The sequence below is a fragment of the Xyrauchen texanus genome, chromosome 41 (assembly GCF_025860055.1).
Source record: "Xyrauchen texanus isolate HMW12.3.18 chromosome 41, RBS_HiC_50CHRs, whole genome shotgun sequence".
Lineage (NCBI taxonomy): Eukaryota > Metazoa > Chordata > Actinopteri > Cypriniformes > Catostomidae > Xyrauchen > Xyrauchen texanus.
In genome coordinates, this window is record NC_068316.1 from 4,256,446 (window position 1) to 4,283,056 (window position 26,611).

Consider the following 26,611-nt stretch of genomic DNA (forward strand, 5'->3'; position numbering starts at 1 on the left):
CAAAAAGCACTTAATCTGTGAAATCTCATGACTAAAATCATGTCTCCATGCTATGCATGCCTTTAGTCATTGTTGTGTTTGCATGTGTAATTAGTTCTTATGTACAATTAGTATGTTTAATTTGTTTGGAGAGGCTTTTGGACACAAGGATAAATTATGTTTTGTTATGTTATAACTTTTGATTGCTCTTTTGCATCAACACAACATTAATCTCAGATACAGTTGACATGATTGGGAACAAAACATAAGCAGCTTTTCAAAGCCACCTTATTTACACCCAGATATATATATATATATAATGTCAAATAAGAAAAAAACAAAAAAACAATTGTGATTTTTCAGCAGTTTCAGTATATTTCAGATCATAATCTATATCATTAAAACATTGCAAAAATCTTCATTACAAATTTGTAAAAGTTTTTCTTTTTTTATTTTTCTATTTTGGTCGAGTTATAAGCCTGTAATTTTGGGTATGCCACTGAAACAGGAAATCTTTATAAACACCTTCAGAGCTTAAAGGGTTAACTTTAAAAACCTCATCTGTTTTGGAGAAAATTCAACCGGCTTTAAGACATTTTAACACATAATTTGACTCAAAATGTATAACTGATGATAACTGGACAGCACTCGCTGAATTAGATGTTTGCAGTGAGGTCATATGACAATATTTTAGCATAGTCCTGCTAGACTACTGTTTATTTTGCAAAATTCATGCTATTGTTTTTAAAGGTAATATATGTTATTATTTCCTTGTTGGAATACTGTGTCCTATCCCAACTTATAAGTAAACTATTCTTATGTTGATCCCACTAAAAGTGTAAACACAATACAATTTTAGTAAAGCAAAATTACTTACTGCAAACCAGTGCAAGAATCATCCGTAGCAACTTGTATGGACACTTCATGCCTGCCCAGTTCTGCAATACAAACACACACGTGTTAAAACATCCATGTAAGATGCATTGACTGTATAGGAATCATATATGGTATAATCTTTGTGCATTTATCCTAAGAACTAACTTTCTAGTTTCTGGATTTAATACTCAAATCGTATGGGCAGCATCTGTGATATGCTGTTGAATACCACAGAAAATATTCTCATGTTTAAATTTGTAAAAAAAATAAATAAATAAAAAATAAATCATTGTATAAATGCATTAAGGCACTTACAATGGAAGTCCATGGGACAAGTGTCCTGGAGGGTTTAAAAGTAAAACATTATTATTTTATATTATATATATATTATTTTTAATAAAATATTTGTTTCTTCAAAAGGTTATATATTTATATATATTTGAGATATTTATATAGATTTATTAAATTATACTATATGGTGTATATTGTTTTAAAATATATTTTATTATGATTTATTTTAGATTATTATAGATTTTTTAAATGTGCAGATTGTATTTTTGTTTAAGTGCTTACATTAATTCTACTGTACATAAAATGTGAGCTATTGCCTGTAAATGTGTCTAAATCGTGCTTTTAGTGGTGAGACTACTGTATTTGTCTAGGCGAATGAACTTCTGGTTATGAAATATTAAACTCCTGTGAGTGGAGTTTGTTTCACGTAACATATAATGCAAAAGTTACCATGTTTAGCATATTTACATGGTCATGTCAGAAGATAAAATCTTGGGTATAACTTCACACAGAAAAGGACAATCTGTGATTTTATCACACTTGTCTGATATTAACATTTGTATTGTTTAAATGTTGGGGCTATTGTTTCAAAACATTGTATATTTTAATGTTTATCCGGGTATAATGTCTTGTCCCAGACCTTCATTATAAGTGCATTACTACGAACAAAATTTGTGCTTGTTTTTATAAACTGAGGAAAGGAAAGAGAAATTAATTATTGCGGTAATCGACAGCATGCCACAGATGCGATCCACAGAACTCAAACAAATTAAAAAGCACTTATATTTTCCTAATAACATCTCTATGAAAGAACAGGAAGCATTTAAATGCATCCATTAAAATACAGCCGACAATCAATAGATTTTATGACTCTCAGAGGCCTGTTTTTATCTGTCTGTGATTACAGACTCTTTTGATCTTTACAGAATCCGTTATATAAAGCATCCATTGAGATTTCATTGAGATCCGTCTCTTCTGCCTCCCTTTTCGTTCTTTCTGACACAAGTCGCCATGGCAGCAAGTTAGTGTTGGTTACCATGACAACGTTAGCGAGATGTGCTGAGCAAAGTGCATAGACCCCGCCGGACCCGCCCACCACCGGAGCTCGCATATCCGTGATGGACACAGTCAATGAACCTGAGAAAACAAATGGAAAATCACAAGATTAGCCTGCTGGACAGTTTTTGCTAAATCAATGTTCTGACAGTCTTATTTCATATGCACGTCCGTTTTCTTGATTATTTGGAGTTTAACAGGGTCTTAATGGTGTCACGACAGCTGATCCATAAAGTTAATATAATATAATACAAGTCTCTTCTCTGTGCTGGAGTCCAAACAGGAAGCTCATTTACAGCTGTGCGTGAACAACTGTCTCATTTGTTTATATTTTCATTTTTTACTATAAATGTTCGGAGAGGTATATATTAGGGGTTGCACAGAATAGTCGACTAGTCGGTTAGTTCTGTGCCGATTAATCATGACCACATGATTTCGGTTGTCCTTCTTCCATATGGTGATAGCAGAAGGAAAATTCCTCCTATTTGCATGCAAATACATTTTAAAATATATTCAAATGCATTTGGAATTAAGCTAAAGTGTAAATAAAGGGAACGTGGAGCGCTTTGCGTTTACAATGCATGAGGGGAACACGCTGCAAAGCGCTGCAGTAAAGATGGGTGGCACGCTATGGTTTAAATTAAAGGTCGACCAATAGTGGATTTTGCCGATACCAATATACGGCACCTTTTCCGGGTGCTGGATAAGGCAGATAACCGATTAATTGACAAATCGTTTTTAAAAATCGGTTTACAGAATGAAGTCTTTCCTTATTGTGACAGAGTCTAAAATGCGCAAAATCCCAGATGCAGTTTATTGTGCAACCAAAATCCCAATAATAATAGGAAAAAAGTAAGATCTGGTGCATTACGCAAGACTTTAAGCTATAAACAAGCCTGAAATACACTTTCTTATTTCAGGACTCTTATTTTGAAATGAAGGAGACTTGGCACTGTTACAATGCTCTATATTTAGTATTTACCAAATTAAGCTTTTATGGCCTATATACTAGACTAAGGATCATTTATATACTGTATGTATATATATATATATATATATATATATATATATATATATATATATATATATATATATATATATATATATATATATATATATATATATATATATATATATATATATATAATTATAATGTAAAAAAAGACTGTAAAACTGTAAAATCCTCTGGAGGATTATCATAAAACAAATTCTATCGGCAACTTTCAATATTTATTTTTGCAGATTACGATACTTCTAAAAATAAAAAATAAACTATCGCCGCAGATTTATCGGTCAAACCGATATTCCAGTCTACCTCTAGTTTAAATGGCTTACTTTCTTGTATTTTATCTGTCAAAATGGCATGATTTGGATTGGGATTACGTTCATAACATTTTGAAAATAGTGGCGAAAATTAGGTTATTGCAACCTCAACGTAAACCTCAGTTACTCTGGCGTGTCAGTGGCTACCTCATGTAAATGCCAAAGTAAGTGACTGGTCAGCTACATTTCTTGGCAACTAGTCGACTAGTAAAAATTAGTCAAGCAAGCCCCATTTTATATATTTATACAGCCCTCTATGTTTTAAATACTGTATGTGAAATAGTAGGCTGAATAACATTTAAAACATTATGCTACATTATTATCTACATTAAGACCTCCTTATGTGCATGTTCAGCAATGTGTGTCCAGTTGCTCTCTTGGAAACAAAAATGGTTGTGTTACATTTTGTCCAATTTTAGTAATACAGTACAGTATATACAAAAAATGAATATATAATACATAGATATATGGCAGAAATAGTAAGAGTAGTATGGTAGTATGCAAGCCCATGTCTCCTGAGCTATCAGACAGCAACCTTTGAGAAATAAAATGTTCTTCTGAAAATACTCAGTTCAGACACTCTGGTTTGTCTTTTTCATAGATGTTTTACATGTTTACTAATGTAGCCTAAACTAAAATCTCCTCTGAAAGCAAACATACATGCATAATACAGCAGAAACAGGAAGAGATAATTGAATATTGGCATATTCTGTGTTTGTGTGTGAGAGAGAGACAGATTGTCTATAACGTCCACACTGTACACTGATTTGCGCTGTGCTCAGCACTCTGCCTCATTTTCAGCACTCTCTCTCTTTTTTCTGGTTAATTTTCTGGTTACTCTTTCTTCTCGCACACACACTCACTTCATTTCTCACATTGCTCTGTTCTCTTCTCACACATATTGTCACTATTTTCTCCTCTGACTCTTCTCACTTTCTATTATCAGTTCTTGCACCCTCTAATTTCCACTAAATCTCACTATGGTCAGTGTAGACAGTCGCTCATAGGGGCCATTCACACAGGACGCGTTGTTGCAGCCATAAACATGTGGCAAATTAGATGCCACATTTCTATGACTGTGTTATATTAAGTCAACACTGCTGTAATGGGGTTTCAATACAGCTGCTGAGAGAGTGAAAGTAAATTTGGCATTTGACTCTCTTCTGACTCTTGTAATCCATCCCTCTATTTCTCTCCTCTTTTGGAAGAGTGTGGAAATGTAATAATGGATTTGTTTTTTTTCCCTGTTGGAGCAATTGATAAAGCAAAAATATTATTCACTGGGGTCAAGACGCTGACTACCACACCTGGTGTTGAGAGTTTGAATCCAGGGCATGCTGAGTGACTCCAGTCAGATCTCCTAACAACCAAATTGGCCCGGTTGCTAGGGTCACATGGGGTAACCTCCTTGTGGTCGCTATAATGTGGTTCGCTCTCCGTGGGGTGCGTGGTGAATTGTTCGTGGATGCCGCAGAGAATAGCGTGAAGCCTCCACACACGCTATATCTCCACGGTAAAGATGTGTGGATTGACCGTCTCAGACGCGGAGGCAACTGATGTTCATCCTCCACCACCCGGATTGAGGCGAGTCACAACGCCATCACGAGGACTTGGGAGCGCATTGGGAATTCCAAATAACTTTTTAAAAGGCATCTTGAGACACCTGCGTTCCATTCAGTCTTTTGCGCACTGATGTTTCATACACAAGAACGCGTCCTGTGTGAACAGCCCCTTAGTGGACTAGATAAAAAAAAAACTCTTGCAGTGTGTGCGTTGCTATTCGTTGTTGGTTGCAAATACACCCGCAAAAATTCTTACACTGTGTGCATTATAGTAAGTGAAGGCTATAGACAGAGACAAAGAGAGAGTGTGTATGTGTGTGTGTGTGTGTGTGTGTATGTGAATAATTCAGAGATTATTGATTGGGTCATTGCCCCCTGGTGACATGTCCATCGTAAATATAAGCACATCCTCCTGGTGAACATGTTACAGTGCAAGGACAGCGAGACTTATGTGGAGACACACTCACCAACAACGACTCCTGCCATGTACAGCAGACTGATTCTCAGGATCCCATGAACCATCTCTAACGGAACTCCAATCATCAGCTGGAGAAGAGCATTGAAGCCCAACTGCTCTAATCTGCACACACAGACACACACAGACACACAAACACAGACACACACACACACACACACACACACACACACACACATTAAGACAAGCCTTAAGACAAGTCAAACTCATATTAAGAGTCCAATCTTGCTCAAAAACAGTTGCGTAGTCTTTACAAACATGTGGAGGTCCCAACACATAGCCCTGCAGTATCCCAAACAGAGTAAACTAACAACATAGCAACAGTTACAACAAAGTCTTACAGTATAAATCTCTCAAGTTCCATTATTTTACATTTTAAAAATGAGCTTTGAGGGTTTGCAATGAAATCTCCTTGATGTGCCTGTTCTTGGTGACTCTGATTAATAAACCGACTAAACAAAACATACTATAGTATGTGAAGTTTGTGTATGTAAGTTGCTAGGAGTTTTATGCTTGCTGCTCGAGCTGATTTGACTATAAAGACTCTGCCTAATAGAATAAAATTCCAATTACATTATAACCTATTAATAACCTATCTAATTCAGTATTGCGGCACTGCTATAATTGCATTGCATGTAATATTGCATAAAGTATTTTTAATAACTCGTGTTTGGTGGTGGTGTAGTGGTCTAAGCACATAACTGGTAATCAGAAGGACGCTGGTTCGAGCCCCACAGCCACCACCATTGTGTCCTTGAGCAAGGCACTTAACTCCAGGTTGCTCCAGGGGGATTGTCCCTGTAATAAGTGGATTAAAAGCGTCTGCCAAATGCATAAATGTAAATGTGGATTTATGGATAAATGTTTATGGATAAATGTGACTGCTAATTAAATATACAGGTTGTCAATGTATTCAGAGCTTGTCACAATTGAATTTCTCATTTCTTTTGAGGAACAGAAAGACTATTTTGTTTCCAGACTTTGAGCAAAACTAAAAAGACACTTTAACTGGTACTCATATTTTAGCTTCTAAAAACAAATCTCTTAAAGGAATAGTTCACCCAAAAATTAAAACGCTATTATCATTTATTCACTCTCATGCCATCCCAGATGTGTGTGACTTTCTTTCTTCTGCTGAACACAAAGATTTTTAGAAGAATATCTCATCTCTGTAGGTCCATACAATGTAAGTCAACAGGAAGCTCAAAAAGCACAAAGGCAGAATAAAATAATCCATATAACTCCAGTGGTTAAATCCATGTCTTCAGAAGCGATATGATAGGTGTGAAAAATAGATCAATATTTAAAGGTGCTATGTGTAAGATTGACAACAAGAGTTTGAAATGGTACTGCAGTCCAAATTAAAAATATTTGAGAGTTGTCTGACCCGCCCCAGACTCGAAGCTCATGCGGGTTGCCAGAATGTTGACATGCAAATTTGCCAACTCAGCATCCGTTTTAAAGGATTTCTGGGCTTTAAGCTGACCCCATCTTCCAAAGGCATCTCCAATATTTATCCTTGTTTCACTACGCCTCTGGTCATGCTGGTTTTTTGACAGAGGGCGAGGCTTTTTATTCTGTTATCTCTGATCCAGTTCGTTTGCTGGCTTCAATGGCTGCAGCACGCACTGTTCTTTGCCTGCAAATTTTTTCAAATCTGGCAACCCGGCGGTGTCAAAATACTATTGGCGAAATACTATTGGCAGGATCACACAGGCCAAAACATAAACAGAAAAGCCAGTATTTCAGCTTGGCATGTTTCCTAAATCTCTAATGACATTATGGTCATTTTATGATTTAGTACAGTAAAAATATCACATATAGCACCTTTAAGTCCTTATTCTACTATAATTCTCCACTTTCAAACAGACCTCCTAAGTGCTCTTTTCTCCTAAGAGTTCTTCTTTTGTTTTTGGGATTCACATTCTTTATGCATATCGCCACCTACTGGGCAGGGAGGAGTTATAGTAAAAAAGGACAAATATTGATCTGTTTCCCTCCCACACCTATCATATCACTTCTGATGACACGGATTAAACCACTGGAGTAATATGGATTACTTTTATGCTGCATTTATGTGCTTTTTGGACCTTCAAAGTTTCGGACCCTGTTGATTTGCATTGTATGTACTTACAGAGATTAAATATTCTTCTAAACATTTTCATTTGTGTTCAGAAGGAGAAAGAAAGTCACATCTGGGAAGGCATGAGAGTGAATAAATGAAGAAAGAATCCTCACTTTAAGGATGCCCATAGATCACTCAAGGAATTAGAGAGCTTTAATCCCTCTTTCTGCAGTGTGAATATGTATATGGGTGTATTCTTACCCAACATGCATGAACATGTAGCTGAAGAATCTCCAGATTTGTGCCCGGTGCCCGGGATGATACACCAGCGGACTCTTCATGAAATCCAGTTGGTACGTTTGCAACACCCATTTATTCAGCATCACTCCATAACACATAAACACAATGATCTGCAACACACAAACACATTTAACATTCTTAAAAATAACATTTCCCATTAGCTTGATGCCATAGGAGAACCTGTTTAAGTTTCACAAAGCACTTTTTATTCTGTAGGACTTTCAAATAATACAACAACATCTGTGTACTGTTGCTTTAAAGAACCAATAATGAAACATTAGAACTTTTCTTAAACTCCAAAGAACCATTAAACAAGTCTAGATGAGATGACGAACCTTTATTGAAACATGAAAGAAAGACAACTTATTTGTCTATAGCAACAGTGCCAGTGGAAATACGTGTTTTAGGTGTACCTGTACAATAGTTATAATGGCCATAAACACAGGCGGTGGGCAGATCCGGTTCTGATGGAAGTACCACCGTCGATCCGTCTCACACGGCAGAATCTCGTAAGCCACATAGCGCACAAAGCGCTTGTACACGCCCAGTCCCGTCTCGTCCAATAGGATCTCTCGCTGCAGTGTGCGACGCCCATTTGCAATGGCTCGACGAAAACTACTAGAACGTTTACTGCTCATCTAAGAGAGAGAGAGAGAGAGAGAGAGAGAATGTACGTTAATTTTTTTTATAGTAACATGTACAGTATATAATGTATATTTTTTATAAGTAACTGAATTAATTCAGAAAGTCAACGTGAAACAACATTTGTAAATTATATTACTTACGTAATGTGACACATTTCAGAGTAAAACAGGTGGATTTGCTTTTATTGCCGTAACCTTTATTCCATTAACGTTAAACAATATTAATTTACTTCGTTAACACTTGGATAGTTTTAGAAAGGTTGCACTCCCTACATCAGTAGCCTAAAGCAAGTAATTAATAGGTAATTACTGAGTAATACTTATGATCTACATGTACTTACTGTGTACTTATTTGTACTTGCATATTGCTATTACTATAGTAACATGTCATTTGTGCAACATGGACACAGTAAAATAAAGTGTTTTCCAAAATTTAGGAAGGATTATTTTAATTTGGAATAACATGCATTCATGAAATGTGCACATTAAGACAGTGAACCCAAGTAAAACCACATCTGGGGCAGACATTGCCTCATTCGTGAAACTTTCGTAAATATATGAGTAAATTCTGCATAATTTACGCGTAAAATGGACCTTCCCGAAAATGTTCCTCCTGATTCACAAACGCTGCGCACACCCCAGATTTGTTTGTTAAATGTATGTAAGTGAATTCCAAACATTCGTGAATTGGGGGCGTGTGCATGTTCATTCACAATGATCATAATCCACACACATGAAAACGCCATATAAGGAAGTCACCAGTCTCTCGGGTAAACGATTTTAAAATCTATGTGGAACAGTAATAAAATCGAATTTATGAATGAAGTACATTCATATCGTAAAATTTGATTTAGCAAACACAAAAGTGTCTCAAAGAAATTTAGTTTTTGATGTCATCAGAGGCTCTTTTGTGAATCAAACAGTCCAAAGAGGTCAATAAAAATGGTTTGATGTGAAGCTTTAGGGTAAAAAACATTCAGTTCACAACGGCAGGAGGACGTTCACCACCATTAACCATCTCTGGTTCTGTTCTTTGACGAAACGTTGTAAACTAATAAAGATTTGCAAGCTATGAAAGTGTGCAGGCTTTTACAATCCTCTCTGCATTGTAATTTGTATTTATGGTCCAAAAGTGTATTTTGATATATATTTACAAGCTATGCCTTCACACCACGGGTGTATAAAACTGTCTTTTTGACCTTTGATCCTGTATCAGTAATATTAGAATATTTACGGTAAATGTTTGTACTATAAATGACTGCAGGTGTGTTGCTTACCGGTATCTAGCACTGATGACGGGGTAATCCTGAAAACGTTTTGCACTTGGCACTTTTTGCACATCTTTTGCTCTGTTTGGGCCTCTGTATGAATCCATTTATGTTAGATTTTTTCCAACTTTGAGAGCAAAATCAATTTTTACCTTCTGATTATTCTATTTTTGAGTCTACGCATCTGGACAATTGGATTATTGTTTTAAGCCTGGACTTGTGTTTGGCACAGAGTCGTTTGTCTTAATTATAGAGCTCATATCAAATGCATAAACTGTCCAAGCAGTCTAGAGGGCATTTACTTTTTCGAGAGAAAATCAAACAAACTGCGTCATCCCACAAACTTTTTGGCCAATCCCAAGCACTTCTGCTGGAAAATCTAAACCGTATGAAACCACAACTGGGAATAAAAGTGGCATACCCAAAATTAAAGGCTTATTACGCTAACAAAAAAAAAACAAAAACAAGGTGGGTCAAGTGTTTGGTATTAATGAAATAGATAATGATACATTCTGAGACTCACAGCCTAAGAAACTACTGAAAAAATAAAATAATAATTTTGCCAAAAAATTACTTTTTAACAATATTTATCTCTGTGTGTAAATAAGGTGGCTCAGAAACACGGCTTTTATTTCGTTCACAATCATGTCCACTGTATCCGAGGACATATTATGTTTACACGACAATGCAATCAAAAGTTATAACATTAACATAACGTACGGCGTATGCCCACCTATGCGCTCTCTAAGTCCTTGTGGTGGCATAGTGACTCGCCTCAATCCGGGTGGCGGAGGACGAATCTCAGTTGCCTCCGTGTCTGAGGCCGTCAATCAGCGCATCTTATCATGTGGCTTGTTGAGCGTGTTACCGCAGAGACCTAGTGAGTGTGGAGGCTTCACGCTATTCTCCACGACATCCACGACAACACACCACGCGGCCCACCGAGAGCGAGAACCACATTATAGCGACCACAAGGAGGTTAACCCATGTGACTCTACCCTCCCTAGCAACCGGGCCAATTTGGTTGCTTAGGAGACCTGGCTGGAGTCACTCAGCACACCCTAGATTCGAATTTGTGACTCCAGGTGTGGTGTGATTATTATTATTGTAATTTTTTTAATTAGTGTACAGAGTGGGAGTACTGAACTGAAGGCATGGGCAGAATTGAGAGTTCGACTCCAAATGGGGAAACGTTCGTTTTACACGCGATTGGACATTTTTTTAGCCAATCAAATTTTCCGTTTCAATAAGGGGCGGAACATTTCTAGCGTCTAGAGTGAAATGCTGATGCGCCAGCAGCGGTGGAGTCAGCATAATAATCGTGGTATATTTACTTCCTTGCTAAAAGTGAAAATATGAATGCATTTAAATAAAAATGTATGCTATTAAATTTGGGATAAAATACCAAGTGTCACTGCTCTTCGCAGATGTCAAATTGTCCCGTAATTATATCAAATGTCATTTTTTTATGACTTTTACTTATGTCAGTGGTGCATTTTTTCCCTCGTGAAATCAAATCATCTTAATTTATATTTCTTAATAGGAAAGCTATTTCACTATCCACAGAAAAAAATATTTGTACACAAATAAAATAAACAGTAATTAATGAATTAAAAAACGAATAATTAATTTTTATGTACTGTATATCGTAATATAAGATAGATGTTAAAGTGAACATTACTACACTCATTAGTCATTACCTATACAATGCTTAACAGTTTATTATGAATAAGGTATTGTATGTATTAGTTGATTAATTAAGTCTAAATTGTTACCCATTTTACAGTTAACTAAAAGAACAGTTAAATCCAACCTATTAATTTAAATAGATGTCCAGACCATAAATTGATATAATTATTATTTATTTATGTAATATTTATTACACCTTTTAAGCAGTATAAGTGTAAATATATGACTTTTTGAGACTTTTTTTCATCCTTGGAAAAAAAATAAATAAAAAAAAATAATAATAATCACAGTGTGCCCACCTCTTCAGTCACTACTACACCACTGTCCAAAGCCTCTCCAAACAAATAAAACATAATAATTGTACATATGAACTAATAACATATGGAAACACAACAATGACAAAAGGTTTGCATAGCGTGCAGACGTGATTTTAGTAATGAGATTTAACAGAATGAGTCTCATTCTGTGCCATTTGAGTCATCATTGAGCTAGTGTTATTTGCATGGCGCCATCTCCTGGTGGCCATATGTAACGGATAACAGAAGACTTCTGATTGGTCTGCAAATTTCAAAGCACTTGTTTAGTTTTGGTCATAATGCCTCCATGCATTGGAAATTACCTATTTATGTTATCTATAAATGATACCTATTTTGTGTTGGTTAAGACTATAATTATTAATATTTAGATGATAATCTTTTTTCTCGTGTGCCCATTCGAGTTTAAAGGGTTAAGAAGAAAACTAATTCATTCTTTTTAACTAATTCATGTTCTTTTTTAAGGTTAACTTCACTCATTCAATAATTAGTTTATTTAATTACTTATTTAATTACACTTCTCTCAAAATGCAGTCATGGCAGTTTGTCTGAAAGAACACAAAATGATTGGATGTCTTACACACGATTTACACCTATTTGGGAGCAGGTGTCAATTTTGTTTTGGTGTCAAATAACATTGAAAAAATACAAAAACGTTCATGAATCCGAGAATTTATGTCAAAACAGCTTTACGAATGATTTACACAAAAATGAGGTTTGCTCGTGTTTTAATGAAAGAGGCACATACATATACACTTACAACACCTACATTTTATCACTGATCTCACAATATTCACACATACAACTGGATCAGTTTTTGACTTTATTGCATGATCTCTCCCCCTCTCCTCTTTCTTCCCCCTCCCTCTTGCCCCAGATTTATATTTCACCCAAATCCTTAAATTCATCCATTTGTCTCTTTGCCTCTGCCTCAGTCTCTGACTCAGTCTCGCCTCTAAAACATCATTTTAAATCACCATGTGTCTTAAATTCCAGTAAGAGACAGTAAAAGCATCTGTGTGTGTGTTTCTTAAATTACATGTGGGTTTGTATCACATCTAGCTAGTTTAGCTAGAGCCTCACAACTGTCACCACTGAGCATCACGAGTGCTTGTGGACAGTGTGTGTGTGTGTGTGTATTTTACGAGCCTGCGGCAAAATTGATTCAACTGTCTGTGCCAGAGCGAAAACACTTACGCCCCCTCGTATCAAGAGCAAGAGAGTGAAAAAGAGTGGGAGACAGAAAAAGATCCTGATAGGAATATGGGTACATTTCTGACAGAAACACGTGGAGTTGCAATGCAAAAAAATACATTTTCTTAATCACTTAAAAATGTTTGTAAGACAGGTTTTCCTACCCCTGATAAGGCAGCATTTTACAGATTTCAGACAAACCGTAGACGTTAGTATGCATGCTTGTGTCTCACCAGTTCTATGAGTTCCTGGTAGCAGACGTGTCCGTGCTCGTTGCTCTGTACCAGCGCGAGCAGCATCTCCAGCTTACTGGGGTCCAGTTGTAACTCATGATGCTCAGCTAGACTAGTGAAATTTTCCACTGTAATGAAACCAGTCTGATCTGGGTCCAGCTGTCCATAGACACAGAGAGAGACAGAGGAGAGCGTTTAGCTGTCAACATGCACATACATTCATATTTACACACTTAGAATTAGAGATTTGAACAAACTCCTAAACCCAAGAATTAAACTTTAAGTCTAGCAATGTTGTGCAGGTTTACTCTGAATTATTTCTGTATTTCCAATTGCTGTATTTACATTTCACAGGGTAGAAGGTTAAGAGAGAGAGAGAAACTAAAGGATGCAAAGAAAGAAGAAATAAAAGACAAATAAAGGTGGAAGGAAGGACAAAAAGAAAGAAGGAAAGTACGGAAGGAAAGAAGGATGAAAAGAAAGGAATAGACAAAAATAAAGATGGAAGAAAGAAAGGGAAGAATTTATGAAAAAGGAATGAAAGATGTACAAAAATAAAAAAATGAAAGAAAGAAGGAATGAAAAGAAAGAAGACAAAAGGAAGGAAAAAAGGAAGTAAAGAGGGATGAAAGGAAAGGATGAAGAGAAAGAAGAAGGACAAAAAGAAGGATGAAAAGAAAGGAAAGAAAGAAGGAAGTAAAGAGGGACAAAAATAAATATGGAAGAAAGAAAGGAAAGAAGGGATGAAAAAAGGAAGGAATGAAAGATGTACGAAAATAAAAAAATTAAAGAAGGAATGAAAGAAAGAACAAATAAGAGGATGTAAAGAAAAAAGGATGAGGAAAAGAAGACAAAAGGAAGAAAAGAAAAAGAAAGAAAGGAAAAAAGAAGGAAGGACAAAAGGAAAGGACGAAAAGTAGAAGTAAAGGAGGAAGGAAATAAAGAAGGATGAAAGGAAAGGATGAAGAGAAAGAAGAAAGGACAAAATGAAAGAAAAAAATGAAGGAAGGATGAAAAGAAAGAAAGATGTGAAGACAAAAGGAAGAAAAGAGAAAATAAAGGAAGAAATGAAGGAAAAAGAAAGGACAAAAATTAAGAAGGAATAAAAGAAGGATGAAAAGAAAGAAAGAAAGACAGAAGGACGAAAAGAGGGAAGGAAGGATGAAAAAAGAAGGAGGAAAAGAAAAAGGACAAAAAGAAAGATTGAAGAATGAAAGACAGAAAATAAAGAGTTTAAATATTGACACTGAAGATGAAAAGAATGAAATTGAAATTGAGTGTTGTGTGGAAGATAGAATGAAGGATGGAGGGATGAGAGCAGTGAAAGAGTGTGAGCAGCAGACACATGTGGAATGAAAGAATCAGTTACAGTTGCTGCTGTGTCACTATGGTTACAACTTACAATGAATACGTCACCATGAGAACAAGTGACACTTCGAATCAAAATTCTGTTTTATTTCAAACTGATCATGCAAACAGCTCGTACAGCTTTAGCTCGCTGTCCTCAATACGTCTGAAGCTCTGTTCATTGATTATGTGAGTGCAAACAAAGCCATTTCCCTCTGCCAAACGTTCTGCTGCTAAAGTGTGCGAAAATGAGCCTTACAGTTGCCATGGTTTCCAAAAATACACACCATATGGCTGGGTTCAGAAACATGTGAGTATTATTGGAGCAATGACTTGGTGTCAGTAGTAAAATGTGTCAGTTTTCATTGTTTATGAATATGCTAATCAAACAGTGCAATATGTACAATATGTATCAAAGTACAATTGCAATCACTCTATTCTATGGAGAGTTAAATCAATGCAGCTGGTCATAAAGGAAGAGTTGTAGAGGACAAACTGCAGCTATTTTATGCAAATATAATGCTAAATATGGTTCTGCAATCCAACTAACAACTGTCCTCCTTCCTCTCAGAACATCTGCTGCCAAAGCAAGTACTGCTTAATAACACAGTTGAAATAACGCAGACGGATGGGCTTTAACGGAAGCAAATACCAACGAGTAAAAACCTTGGAGCTCATGTTAGGTCTTTAAAAGAGTCATGTAAGGAGAAATCTAATTATCCTTGATATTTTGACATATAAGAGGTCATTCTACTATAAAAACATACAGTACATTTCAGAACTCAAATCGTAATCCCCAATGATAGCATTTATTGAAACCAAGCTGCAAAAATGTCTCGTTCTCTACGTCACTGGGGGCCATTAATTCATGATCACATCTACAAAGTAAAAACATCAACGCCTACTATACACACCCTTGGCCCCGCCCACTGGTGCTTCAGTTCGTTAACTGAGACATTTAGCTGTTTCAGTCATGTCACTATTTCACCTCAGCCGCCATATTTGTGACCATCAGCAGGAGAAAACAATGGCGGTGAATGGAGAAACCCCTCAAAGAAAAACAGGTGTAAGGTCAGCACAAATATTTCCAAATTTGACTTTTGCTGACATTTAAATGTATTTTATCCATGATTTATCTCCATATGCCGGAGAGCCTGATGTGTGACCGGCGAGTGCACATGCCTACATCACCATAAACATCTCTCATTCAGAAGTTATAAATGTTTGTGTTGTTTTCTGCTCTGATTTGGTCACAATTTTACAAAACGTCTGTGATGATCCTGTCTGCAAGAGTGTAAGAGCTGCTTTAACTCATGAAGAATACACAGAAAGCTACCGAGATATATTACTGTTTTACAGTGTAGTCTGGTGGTGTAAATAAAGGCTGTGCTTCATGATCTTATGGTGTGTTGTTCATTGACTGACATTAGTACACATTAAATAAGTAATATATATATTTACATTATAGTGCTTTATATTTATTACAATGTGTTTCAATTATGACATAATTTTTATGAAGTCTGGGTGTTATGAATCTCATCGTCCTATGTCCATTTCAAGTTTAATTGTATCTGACTCGTTTATGTAATATATATAGTTGACACGTGTATAAATAAGTAAAGGCAGAGCTCTCTCGTCGCTGCTTGACATTGGCGAAATAAAGCCGTGTCACTTAAAATATAAAACTTTATTGAAACAAAAATAACATTTTGGCTCTGGTAATTAACCGGCAGTATCACCTTTTATAAAATGTCATATTCTTACGGCTTTTGCTGCATTCCACCGCGCAGCACAATGAAGGTAAATAATATTTTGGTCACAAACATGGCAGCACCATCATGGAATGACATCCCATGTAACAGGACAATAGCAGGATAGGCAGGCCTAGTGTGGCCTAACTATTCCTGAACACCAAAGGGGACCCATCTGGACTATTTTGATTTATGTTTGTTTATAAACATGCACTAGACAGACATCTTTGACCACTGTCATGCACAGTATCTGGCGATGATTTTAAAATATGCAATGTCACGTTACAACTCTGAAGAGGAGAAGCCATTCTCTTTCATTCAGCTGATGTGCCTCTTGCTGTTTTCAGCACAAACTGCTCAACAAACTGTTCTTTCGCCTATCTGCGCTACTTTTAATTGTTGGTGTATGCAAACATGCACTAGATGGACGTCTTTGACTGTTTCCATGCACGTTCTTACCGATTATGCTTAATAAGCAGACAATGCGTGCGGTCATGCAAACACAATAAAGTCCGTTGAGGCTTAAGAATAACACGGATGTCACGTAAACGCAGATTTCTTGCCTTGTCAGCTTTTTTAATTAGGCTGATTTTAGAGAGTAATTGCATTGTGTGCATGTAAACGGGCTCATTGTCTCTCATACTACGATGGCATCTATTCACTTTGGACTATGCATGTGCTGCTCATATTGCTTGTGAACCAGTCATAACACGATTCATGCTTTGCAAAGGAACTGTTATTGAAGGATGGGGCAGCTAAATAAAACTTGGATTTGATCGCAAAAACAGAAGTAAACCGTTTCATTTAAATATATAATAGTCTGTTTGATAGTTTATGGTGCTGCTGTGCTTGAGATGAACAGTTTAATATTTTCAGATGCAATGTGTTGGATGTGTGATGTGTGTAAACCCTGGAATTTGGTTTTATAATGTTGTGGAGCTTGTTCATTCTCTTCCGAATTTCAAATATGGCTGTATTTGAGAGGCTGCACGATGTTTAGGTTGAAGTTTTAAGGAGGCGCTTAGGCTAAAAAGAGTGCTTCAGACAGCGGCCCAAAAACAGGGTGGAAAATTATCATATATAACTAAGTTATGACTGTTTTGGTGAAACTAAAACTTTACTAACATTACCAGAGCACATCGGGCAAGATAATACAATTATATATATATATATATATATATATATATATATATATATATATATATATATATATATATATATATATATATATAAAAGAGCATTTCATGACCCCTTTAAAGGTTTATAAGTTATTGTTATTGATCAATTTCTCTGATGCTATCCATAGCAAACACAACTTAAACTCCAGACAATGGGAGACAATCAAAACACTTTAAAACTGTCTTCCTTAATTTCAGTTCATCACACAGAGCGCTGATTGTATGTGCATGTTTGCACGTGTACATTGTGTACGTGTGCATTGGAGCCAGGAATAGTCTGAGCTCAGAACAGCTTCCAACAGCAGAATATAAAAAAATAAAACCATAAACTGAAAGATTAAGCATCTTGCCGTACCGCACATAGCTACACTACACTCACACCATATGCACAATTACACCCACACAAAACACTGCCAGTCTTTCCTTCAGTCATAGTACACACTTATTGCATGCGATATCAGAGATACACCACATGTTAAAACATATGGAAAAACAGCCACAGGAAAATATTATTGCTCAGAGTTTGCTCTTTTATTGCTCGGGAGACTTAATGGGCATCTCAGTTATGCAATGGACCCTTTTCACATTTCCGTTCCCGTTTGCAAAAATGTGATAAGAAATATTTGAGTTCATTTTGAGACTAAAGATATCCTTAACATCACACACTATGAACTGATGACTTGTGTGTGTGTGTGTGTGTGTCCCTCATCCCTGAAGGCAAAGATCAATTTTGCCACCGACTGAATGATTAGCTATTCTATCCATCAATCAACCTAATCTCTCAACATCAGCATACATTAGTCAACAAAATCAAACACACACACACAAACGTGTTGCCTAGTATGACTTCTAGTATCCCAAAATCATCAGGTTTTTTTTTTTAACCAGCCTATGTATTTATGTTTTTTAAATCCATCCATTTTCGAAGAAAGCAACTACAGATAGCAGTCGTGTACTAAGATTAGCAAGAATTTCTAGGCAGTTGTTGAAGGTTCCTATGGTGTTGCTAAGGTGTTCTAGGTAGTATCAGCAATAGTAATAGTGATGCTTGCCTTAGCAAACACTAATAAGAACACAGAGCTAATATTATTGCAGGTGCAGAGCTAATCAAGTACAGAAGAGTATGACCTTTATTTAAATGCCTTAAAATCACATATTCATGTTGGAAGAACAGCTTTTGCTTCAAGAAGAAAACTAATTAGCATTTATACATGCATATGTATTCAAACCAAGCTGTTCTTTGAATCCTGATGAATTCTAATATGATTTGAGCTACTAGCCATTGACAATACAGTTATACTAAAGTCAAGCCATTAAAGAGCTTTCAAGGTTTTGCTTTTGTGTAGAAGAACCTATCCAGACAATCCCAATATTAGCCCCTCGTCCCTTTAAGTAATTTAGCAGTTGAAATAGGGAAGTCATCTCTAAACCTGGATGTACAGTATTGGTCCTCCAAGCTCTCACTGACTTCTTTCTATTTCTACTTCAGAATGGAAAGAGTAATGTGTTCTGCATGCTGCCAGGTCAGAAGGAGGGTATAAATAAGTAAGAGAGAATGTTTGCATGTAAACAGGAGTGTAACCTTCCGGTACTAAAAGTAAGGATTAGAAACGAACACATTTAAAAATATAACCGGAAAAAAAGATGTAGTATAAAACAAAACTCTTGGCCTCTAAAAGGATAGTTCACCCAAAAACTATCTTACCATTTACTCACCCTCATTCCATCCCAAATGTGTGACTTTTTTTCTTCTGCTGAACACAAATTAAGATTTTTTGAATATTTCAGCTCTGTAGTGAAGTGACCAAAACTTTGGAGCTCCAAAAAGCACATAAAGGCAGCATAAAATTAATCCATCAGACTGTGATTTAATCCATGTCTTCTGAATGTAACTCCTTTTTCACTGTGCATATTGACATCAGCAGTCTCCTTGGCGATCATGATTTCAAGCTCGATGTGTCAAGCACTAGGAAGTGTAATCAAACTTGAAATCATGATCATGGCTAGAGACCGCAATGACAAGATGTACAGTGAAGGAGAAACATTTTGCTATTTTCTCACCCAAAACTGACTGAATCTCTTCAGAAGACATGGATAAAAACACTGGAGTTGTATGGATTACTTTCATGCTGCCTTCAGGTGCTTTATGGAGCTTCAAATGTCTGGTCACCATTCACTTGCATTGTTTAGTCCTACAGAGCTGAAATATTCTTGTAAAAATATTTGTTTGTTTCAGCGGAAGAAAGTCATACCCATCTGGGGTGGCAAGAGTAAATAATTGTCATTTTTGGGTGAACTATCCCTTTAAGACAGGAGCAATGTATATGTGCAATAAATATGATTTCTAATTTCATGATTAAACAAATCTCTATATTTCTGTATTTTTTTTACTTTGTTGATTACTTACACTCACTAACTCGCCTAGATATTTTGAAGTGCTATCCTAGGTTTTTGTTTTTGATAACTTCTAACTATTTATCTTGTGAATATTTATTACAGGTGATTGATCAGATCAGGATGGGCCTCGTCTTTGAGTCTTAGTTCCTCCCAACGTTTCTTACTTGCAATCACAGAATGTTTTCTGTGACACTAACATCCAGTGGATGGATTGGAGGTTTGTAAACCCTCCACTCATTAGAGACAAAATATATTTAAAAGCGATAATGGGAGTCGAATTGAACCCAACTGAATTTGACAATCTATATTGTAAAAAATAAAAATATTTGTTTAATTAAACCGAATTTAATTTACCAATGTCTATTCTTAATAGCACTAATGAATGAGGGTTTAAATGTAATTTCACAATGTTTGCTCGCAAAATCTTTCAGTTCTGAAATAAAACAGAAGTGTCCATGCAATAAACATGAATTCTCATTTTAATCTATTTTGTTCAAAGTGCTAATGAGGTTGAAATGAACTGAAGCAAATTCATTTTAACAATCTATATTGCTAAAAGCACTAATGACATTTAACTGAAATGAAAATAATTGTACAATATGTTAGTAAAATCCCAAGTGAGGTTTAAAAGAATAACAAAATCCAAGTTCCACTGCCATGTTCTTGGATTTTTCATCTGCTGGTGACTGTGCAAAAAAATTGTGACATAGGTAAATATATTCAAATAATATTTAAACATGATATTAGGAAATAAAATATGAATCAACCAGTATTTATGTGTGATTTGCATATATATTAGCATATGCAGAACCAATCCTGTGTTGAGCCGCATCCGTGCCAATGCTGATGTCTAGTGTAGTACTTTTAGAGTAACACCCATTGAATGAACAACGGGACGATCACCACACACACACACATGCAAGCACACACAGGCAAGCACACACACACACGCACACACACGCACGCACACACACGCATGCACACACTCTCACTCACACACGCACACTCTCACTCACACACTCTCACTCACACACTCACTCATTCCAGCAGTCCATCCCTCCCTACTCATCCCCTTCTGCATTGATCCTCAAGTATCAGCCTAGAAACACATGCACACACATGCACATACACGCAGAAGGATGCAGTAACCATAGCAACCTTCTGCAGCTTACCTGCTCATGTATGAGCTGAAACAGAGAGCTTCTATCCATATACTGGGCCCTGGTTCACACACAGCCACAAAAAGAAGGACATAGGGGGATGTCACTCGGAGATACACATACACACACCCACAAACACACACATCGCCAGTGTGTGTTCACCCGTCTGTGCGGCACGCCTCCCCAACGCCAACGAAACCCCCTCAAATGCACAGCAGGAATGTCCGAGAGTGTAACACTTCCAGTGCCGTCAGCCCCGGTTTAGATGATCCCAGCTGGGTTACAATCCAACACAATCATGTACCCCGAGTCCCAGTCACCATCCAGAACCTATAGATTTTTGTGGCACTTAAACACCTGCTTCCATCCACCGAAAAAACTGCTTTCAGCCTGTCCCTCTGTCTCAATCAAGTCTTCCACTTTCTCGTTTCTATCCCCACATTCCTTCTTCAATATACGCCTGTCTTGTTGTGATCCTATCGCCTTTACCTAAATCTTTCTCCCTCTCTCCCCTCTGTCCTCCACAAAGACTGTACTACCTGAATACAAATGAGGGAGGGGAGGGAGGTGGCACTCAGCGACCAATCAGAGCTGAGGGGGGCGTGTCCTAAGAGCTGCAGATCTCCATATACCCTGCAGGAGTCTTAAAGAGACTAAACACACCAACACACGTTCACTGCAGTGCACACATACACACATACACACACACAAACAGTACGCAGGCGCACTGTGCTTTTCTAAAACAGACATTAATCACACAGCAGATACTACAAACCCTAAAAGCACTCTGTGGCAGTTTAGTCCCTGGTTATACAGGCGACGTATGCACATAACGTCTTGATAATCACAAACACACTCAATTAAGTCATTTGGCTTGGTAATTATCTCTCTGGACAGTTTAACTGTAGTGGCAGGGTAATAAATATAAAAGAGAACCCTCTGAAGTCCAATATGTCTCCATGTTATTCACACTGTAATCTAGAGCAGATGTTTAAAGGATAGTTCTCCCGAAAATGGGAATTCTGTCATCATTTACTCTGCATGACTTCTTCGTCCACTGAACACAAATGGAGATTTTAGGCAGAATGTTAGCTTTAGTCAACATTCGTTTTCATGGCATCTTTTATCTATACAATGAAAGTGAATAGAGGCTAACGTACTGAATCTCCATTTGTGTTCCATGGAAAAAAGAAAGTCATACAGGGTTGGAACAGCATAAAGGTGAGTAAATGATGACAGAATTCCATTTTTGACAGAAAATGTTGCTTTATTTCCAGTTAATGGAATTGCATTTGGGGTAGACCTTGTCTGAATAACTGTGACCATATTTACCCCTTATGAGCACATATGCTGCTCTTCATTCTAGAGATCTGGGTCATCATTTAAGTGCAGCTTTTTTGTGAATGACTGGCAAAATGTTCCCTCTTTCATTTTCCATTAAGACTGTTTGTTTCCATATTTTAAACAAGTGAAACAAAATCAACAGCATATGTGGCATAATGTTGATTACCACATACGTGTGACTCATCCGTCCTTTTCTTTAAAAAAGGCAAAAATCCGGGTTACAGTGAGGCACTTACAATGGAAGTGAATGGGGACAATCAGTAAACGTTAAAATACTCACTGTTTCAAAAGTATGGTAAATGGTCTGCACTTATATAGCGCCTTTTTAAGCCTTAACGGTATTCAAAGCGCTTTACACTGCGTCTCATTCACCCATACACACACACATTCATACACCAATGGCGTCAGAGCTGCTATGTAAGGTGCTAGCCTGCCATTGGGAGCAACTTGGGGTTCAGTGTCTTGCCCAAGGACACTCCAGCATGTGGAGTCGTGTGGGCCAGGATTCAAACCACCAATCCTGCGATTAGTGGCCGACCCGCTCCACCAACTGAGCCACAGCCACCCCCAGAGCCACAGCCACCCCCAGAGCCACAGCCACCCCCAGGCTGTGGCTCAGTTGGTAGTTTATGTCTTGTATAACCACAAGACATAAACAATATGTGTAAATATGATTTTAGTGTGATAAAAACACTTATTACCCATTTCTGTGTAAAGTTAAAGCCAAATTTACAACTTCGTTGCCAATGATGATGCAAGTCAACGAACACAAAAAGGACTGTTAAATGATGATTTAAACAAATTTAATTCTCAAATAATACTTGAGGTTATGCAGAAGAATAAATGTAAGTTCTTTTTCTGTTTGATGATTTTTTTCCCCCTTTTTCTTCCCAATTTGGAATACCCAATTCCCAATGTGCTCTAAGTCCTCATGGTGGCGCAGTGACTCGCCTCCATCTCAGTTGCCTCTATGTCTGAGACTGTCCATCTGTGCATCTTATCATGTGGCTTGTTGAGCGCGTTACCGCGGAGACCTAATGCGTGTAGAGGCTTCACGCTATTCTCTGCGGCACCCACGCACAATGCAAACCACATTATAGCGACCACGAGGAGGTTACACCGTGAGACTCTACCCTCCCTAGCAACCGGGCCAATTTGGTTGCTTATGAGACTCAATGTAAGCGCTTTTATAAAATTATAAGCTTCACATTTCTGCCTTTAAACCCTCCAAAAATGGGCCCCATTCACTTCCATTGAAAGCTCCTCACTGTAACCTCTTTTTAAAGGACGGACGAGTCGAAAGTATTTTTTGTGGTAGTCAACATTATGCCACAAATGCTGTCGATTGAGCTTAACTTGTTTTAATATAATACGTTTTAATAATTTTTTCATTAAATGCATTTTCTCAAGAAAATACAACTGGTGCTTACCCTTATAAAAGCTGCCATCACAATACAACATTCCTCAAGGAGCCACACGATTTGAGGGGAATACATTCATCAGGGTTGATGAATACGGGACGAGTATGAAGTTTAATCCTTAAGGTAAGGGTTTTTCAAATCTCTAATTGTATATAAAAGCCAAACAAAAGGTTTGAACATGGGGCCAAACAAGACCGTTCAACTCAGAAAGCTGGAATTTCCAACTTCTCACATGGAAAAGTGTAACGGGATGCCGCTTGATGTCACACAAAACACTCTCCTTGAATACATCTCTTCTACGATGAGCGTGTTTATACATTAAGAGCTATTTTTTAAATTAATTTTGATATTTTTTGCAAAAAAAAACGTTCCCACCAAATCAACGTCAGGTGGTGTAACCAACATACAGGCAGCCGTTCTCTCATGTGTCAACACAAACACATAAAACAGAAACATTCTGGCCCCTCATGAAAACTCCTTGACATTCGTGACTCAAATAATCGTTTTACCTTTAAAAATATATATGAAAAAATGAAAGTAGTGATTTAAGTTGTATTAAGTATTTGAATACCTTTGACTTGATGGTTACACCAATTGACCTTTTTTTTTTTTTTTAAATCACAAAAACTAAATTTTTGTAGAACCTGCTTTTCAAAAATGTATGAAACCAACATGGCCAGAAACATTGAATTTCTATATTTCCTTTTTTTTAAACTAGATTTTGAAAAGATTTCTCATATTTATCATCTCGGACAAGCTTATTTGTCAATAACCGAAATTATTCTTTCGGTAATCGTTCACCTGAAGAACAAAACCTGTAAAGCTAATGTTAGTGTGCCAGTTTTGTTTCCTAATGCATCATCGTTTCAGCGAACGGGCAATTGAATGCCTTTATAGTCGAAAATCAGAGACATCAATTAGAAATATCCCACATCTGACCTCTTCATTCGTCTCTACTCCAGTGAACATAAACAAGGCTCCTAATATTTCAATTAGTTGCCCCATTACCAACATAATTTCCGACTCTACATGTGGTGTACTTTCAGACTGTGCTGTGCGGTCTACCTGCATGATGAAGTGATTTACAGTCACAACTGGATGGAACATCTCCAGCATCTCCATCAGTTCCTGGACCAGATCAATAACACTGGGCTGACACTTAATCAACAGAAGTGTGAGTGGCCAATATATCCTCAGGTAGACATTTGTGACTTATGATATTCGATCGGCTCCTTATTGATACTTGCGTGCTATCAATCCGTCAAAGGCAGCAGGCTGTAAGGATGAACTCCATGAAATCTTCACACCAAAAGACAAGTCTGCCCTGGAAAAAAAGATCATTATTTTCTAAGTTAAGCATCAATTTCAAGGGAACAATCTACATAAGCAACTTGAGTTTTGAATATCATTCTTAATCAATTATTTTGGGGTTGTACAAGACTGAATCCCCTGATCCCAAGTCAGTGTTCTCATTCAAACATTGAACATGGTGAAAAACAGGACAGTGCTGTCCTCTACTGGTGAATCAAATGTACAACATTCATACACTTGCAATAGTGGGACATATGTGAGGTCTATCTTAGTAGCAATCAACAATTTACATACAAGCAATTATGATGATGCAATCATGACCTTTTAACCCTTAATTAACTTTCATTAGGGCATCTAAAGCAATGCCCTAATGAAAGCTTTCTATTGTGCTACATTCTGGAGTTTAAGCTCAAATCTAACATTTTTAAAGATTTCTAATATAACTTATTTATAAGAACCAAAATATTTATAACACCTGCATTAATGTTGTTTTGTGCTCTTCCACGTGTAACTGCATAGCAAACAATTTTAATATAAACGATTTTATAAAATATTTAGAAATAATACATTATATTAAAATAAAATATACTTTATATTTATTATTTATTAAAATATAATGACCATAAAATAAATATTTTAAACATAAATATAATGTAAATTAATATATAATAATTGTGTATAGTTAATACAATGCATTTTCTATATAATATTACACATAAAACTAAATGTAATATTATTTATATAATTGTTTCATGTTAAAACATGTACAAAAGAGTTCGTGTTGGACATGCGACCATTGATTATGTCACACACATACATTTTTTTTTTTATTTTTGATTCCCGGAACGTTCTGGGAATGTTAGAGTTTGGTTCCCACAACAGAGCTTTGAGGTACACATTACATTTAAATGTGTTTTAGGTTGTACACAGTAGTTCTCCTAATGTCCCCTTAGCCTCTTCATTTCCAGAACCTTTCTGCAACCTTAAACAGACGTTTAGAGAATGTTCTGTATACGTTCTTTTTGGGTTTTCACACAAACCTCCCTGCAACATTCTGAGAACATTATTTTGTGGTTTTTAAAAATATAACCTTCAAATAACCACTAGAGAACGTTCTGAATAAGTTCTTGTTGGGTTTTCACACAAACCTCCCTGCAACATTCTGAGAACATTATTTTGTGGTTTTTAAAAATATAACCTTCAAATAACCATTAGAGAACGTTCTGAATACGTTCTTTTTGGGTTTTCACACAAACCTCCCTGCAACATTCTGAGAACATTATTTTGTGGTTTTTAAAAATATAACCTTCAAATAACCATTAAAGAACGTTCTGAATACGTTCTTTTTGGGTTTTCACACAAACCTCCCTGCAACATTCTGAGAACATTATTTTGTGGTTTTTAAAAATATAACCTTCAAATAACCATTAGAG

General features: G+C 36.6%; 1 protein-coding gene across 3 annotated transcripts in view; it reads right to left on the reverse strand.

Moving 5' to 3' along the window:
• rhbdl1 (rhomboid, veinlet-like 1 (Drosophila)) overlaps positions 1–25,185 on the reverse strand; it is a 31,594-nt gene extending 6,409 nt beyond the window's left edge. Inside the window, exons 1-7 of one of the 3 annotated variants that reach the window (XM_052113885.1) lie at positions 24,933–25,185; positions 13,270–13,428; positions 8,341–8,565; positions 7,889–8,037; positions 5,555–5,667; positions 2,183–2,283; positions 857–917 (exon numbers count right to left, since the gene is read on the reverse strand). In XM_052113885.1, coding sequence (XP_051969845.1) covers positions 857–917; positions 2,183–2,283; positions 5,555–5,667; positions 7,889–8,037; positions 8,341–8,565; positions 13,270–13,428; positions 24,933–24,989 — 865 coding nt within the window. In that variant the 5' untranslated portion in view covers positions 24,990–25,185. Of the gene's footprint in view, positions 1–856; positions 918–2,182; positions 2,284–5,554; positions 5,668–7,888; positions 8,038–8,340; positions 8,566–13,269; positions 13,429–21,114; positions 21,597–24,932 lie in introns of those variants that run through there. The other 2 variants (XM_052113886.1, XM_052113887.1) reach the window with 2 other exon arrangements.
• Between the last annotated feature and the right edge of the window lie 1,426 nt (positions 25,186–26,611).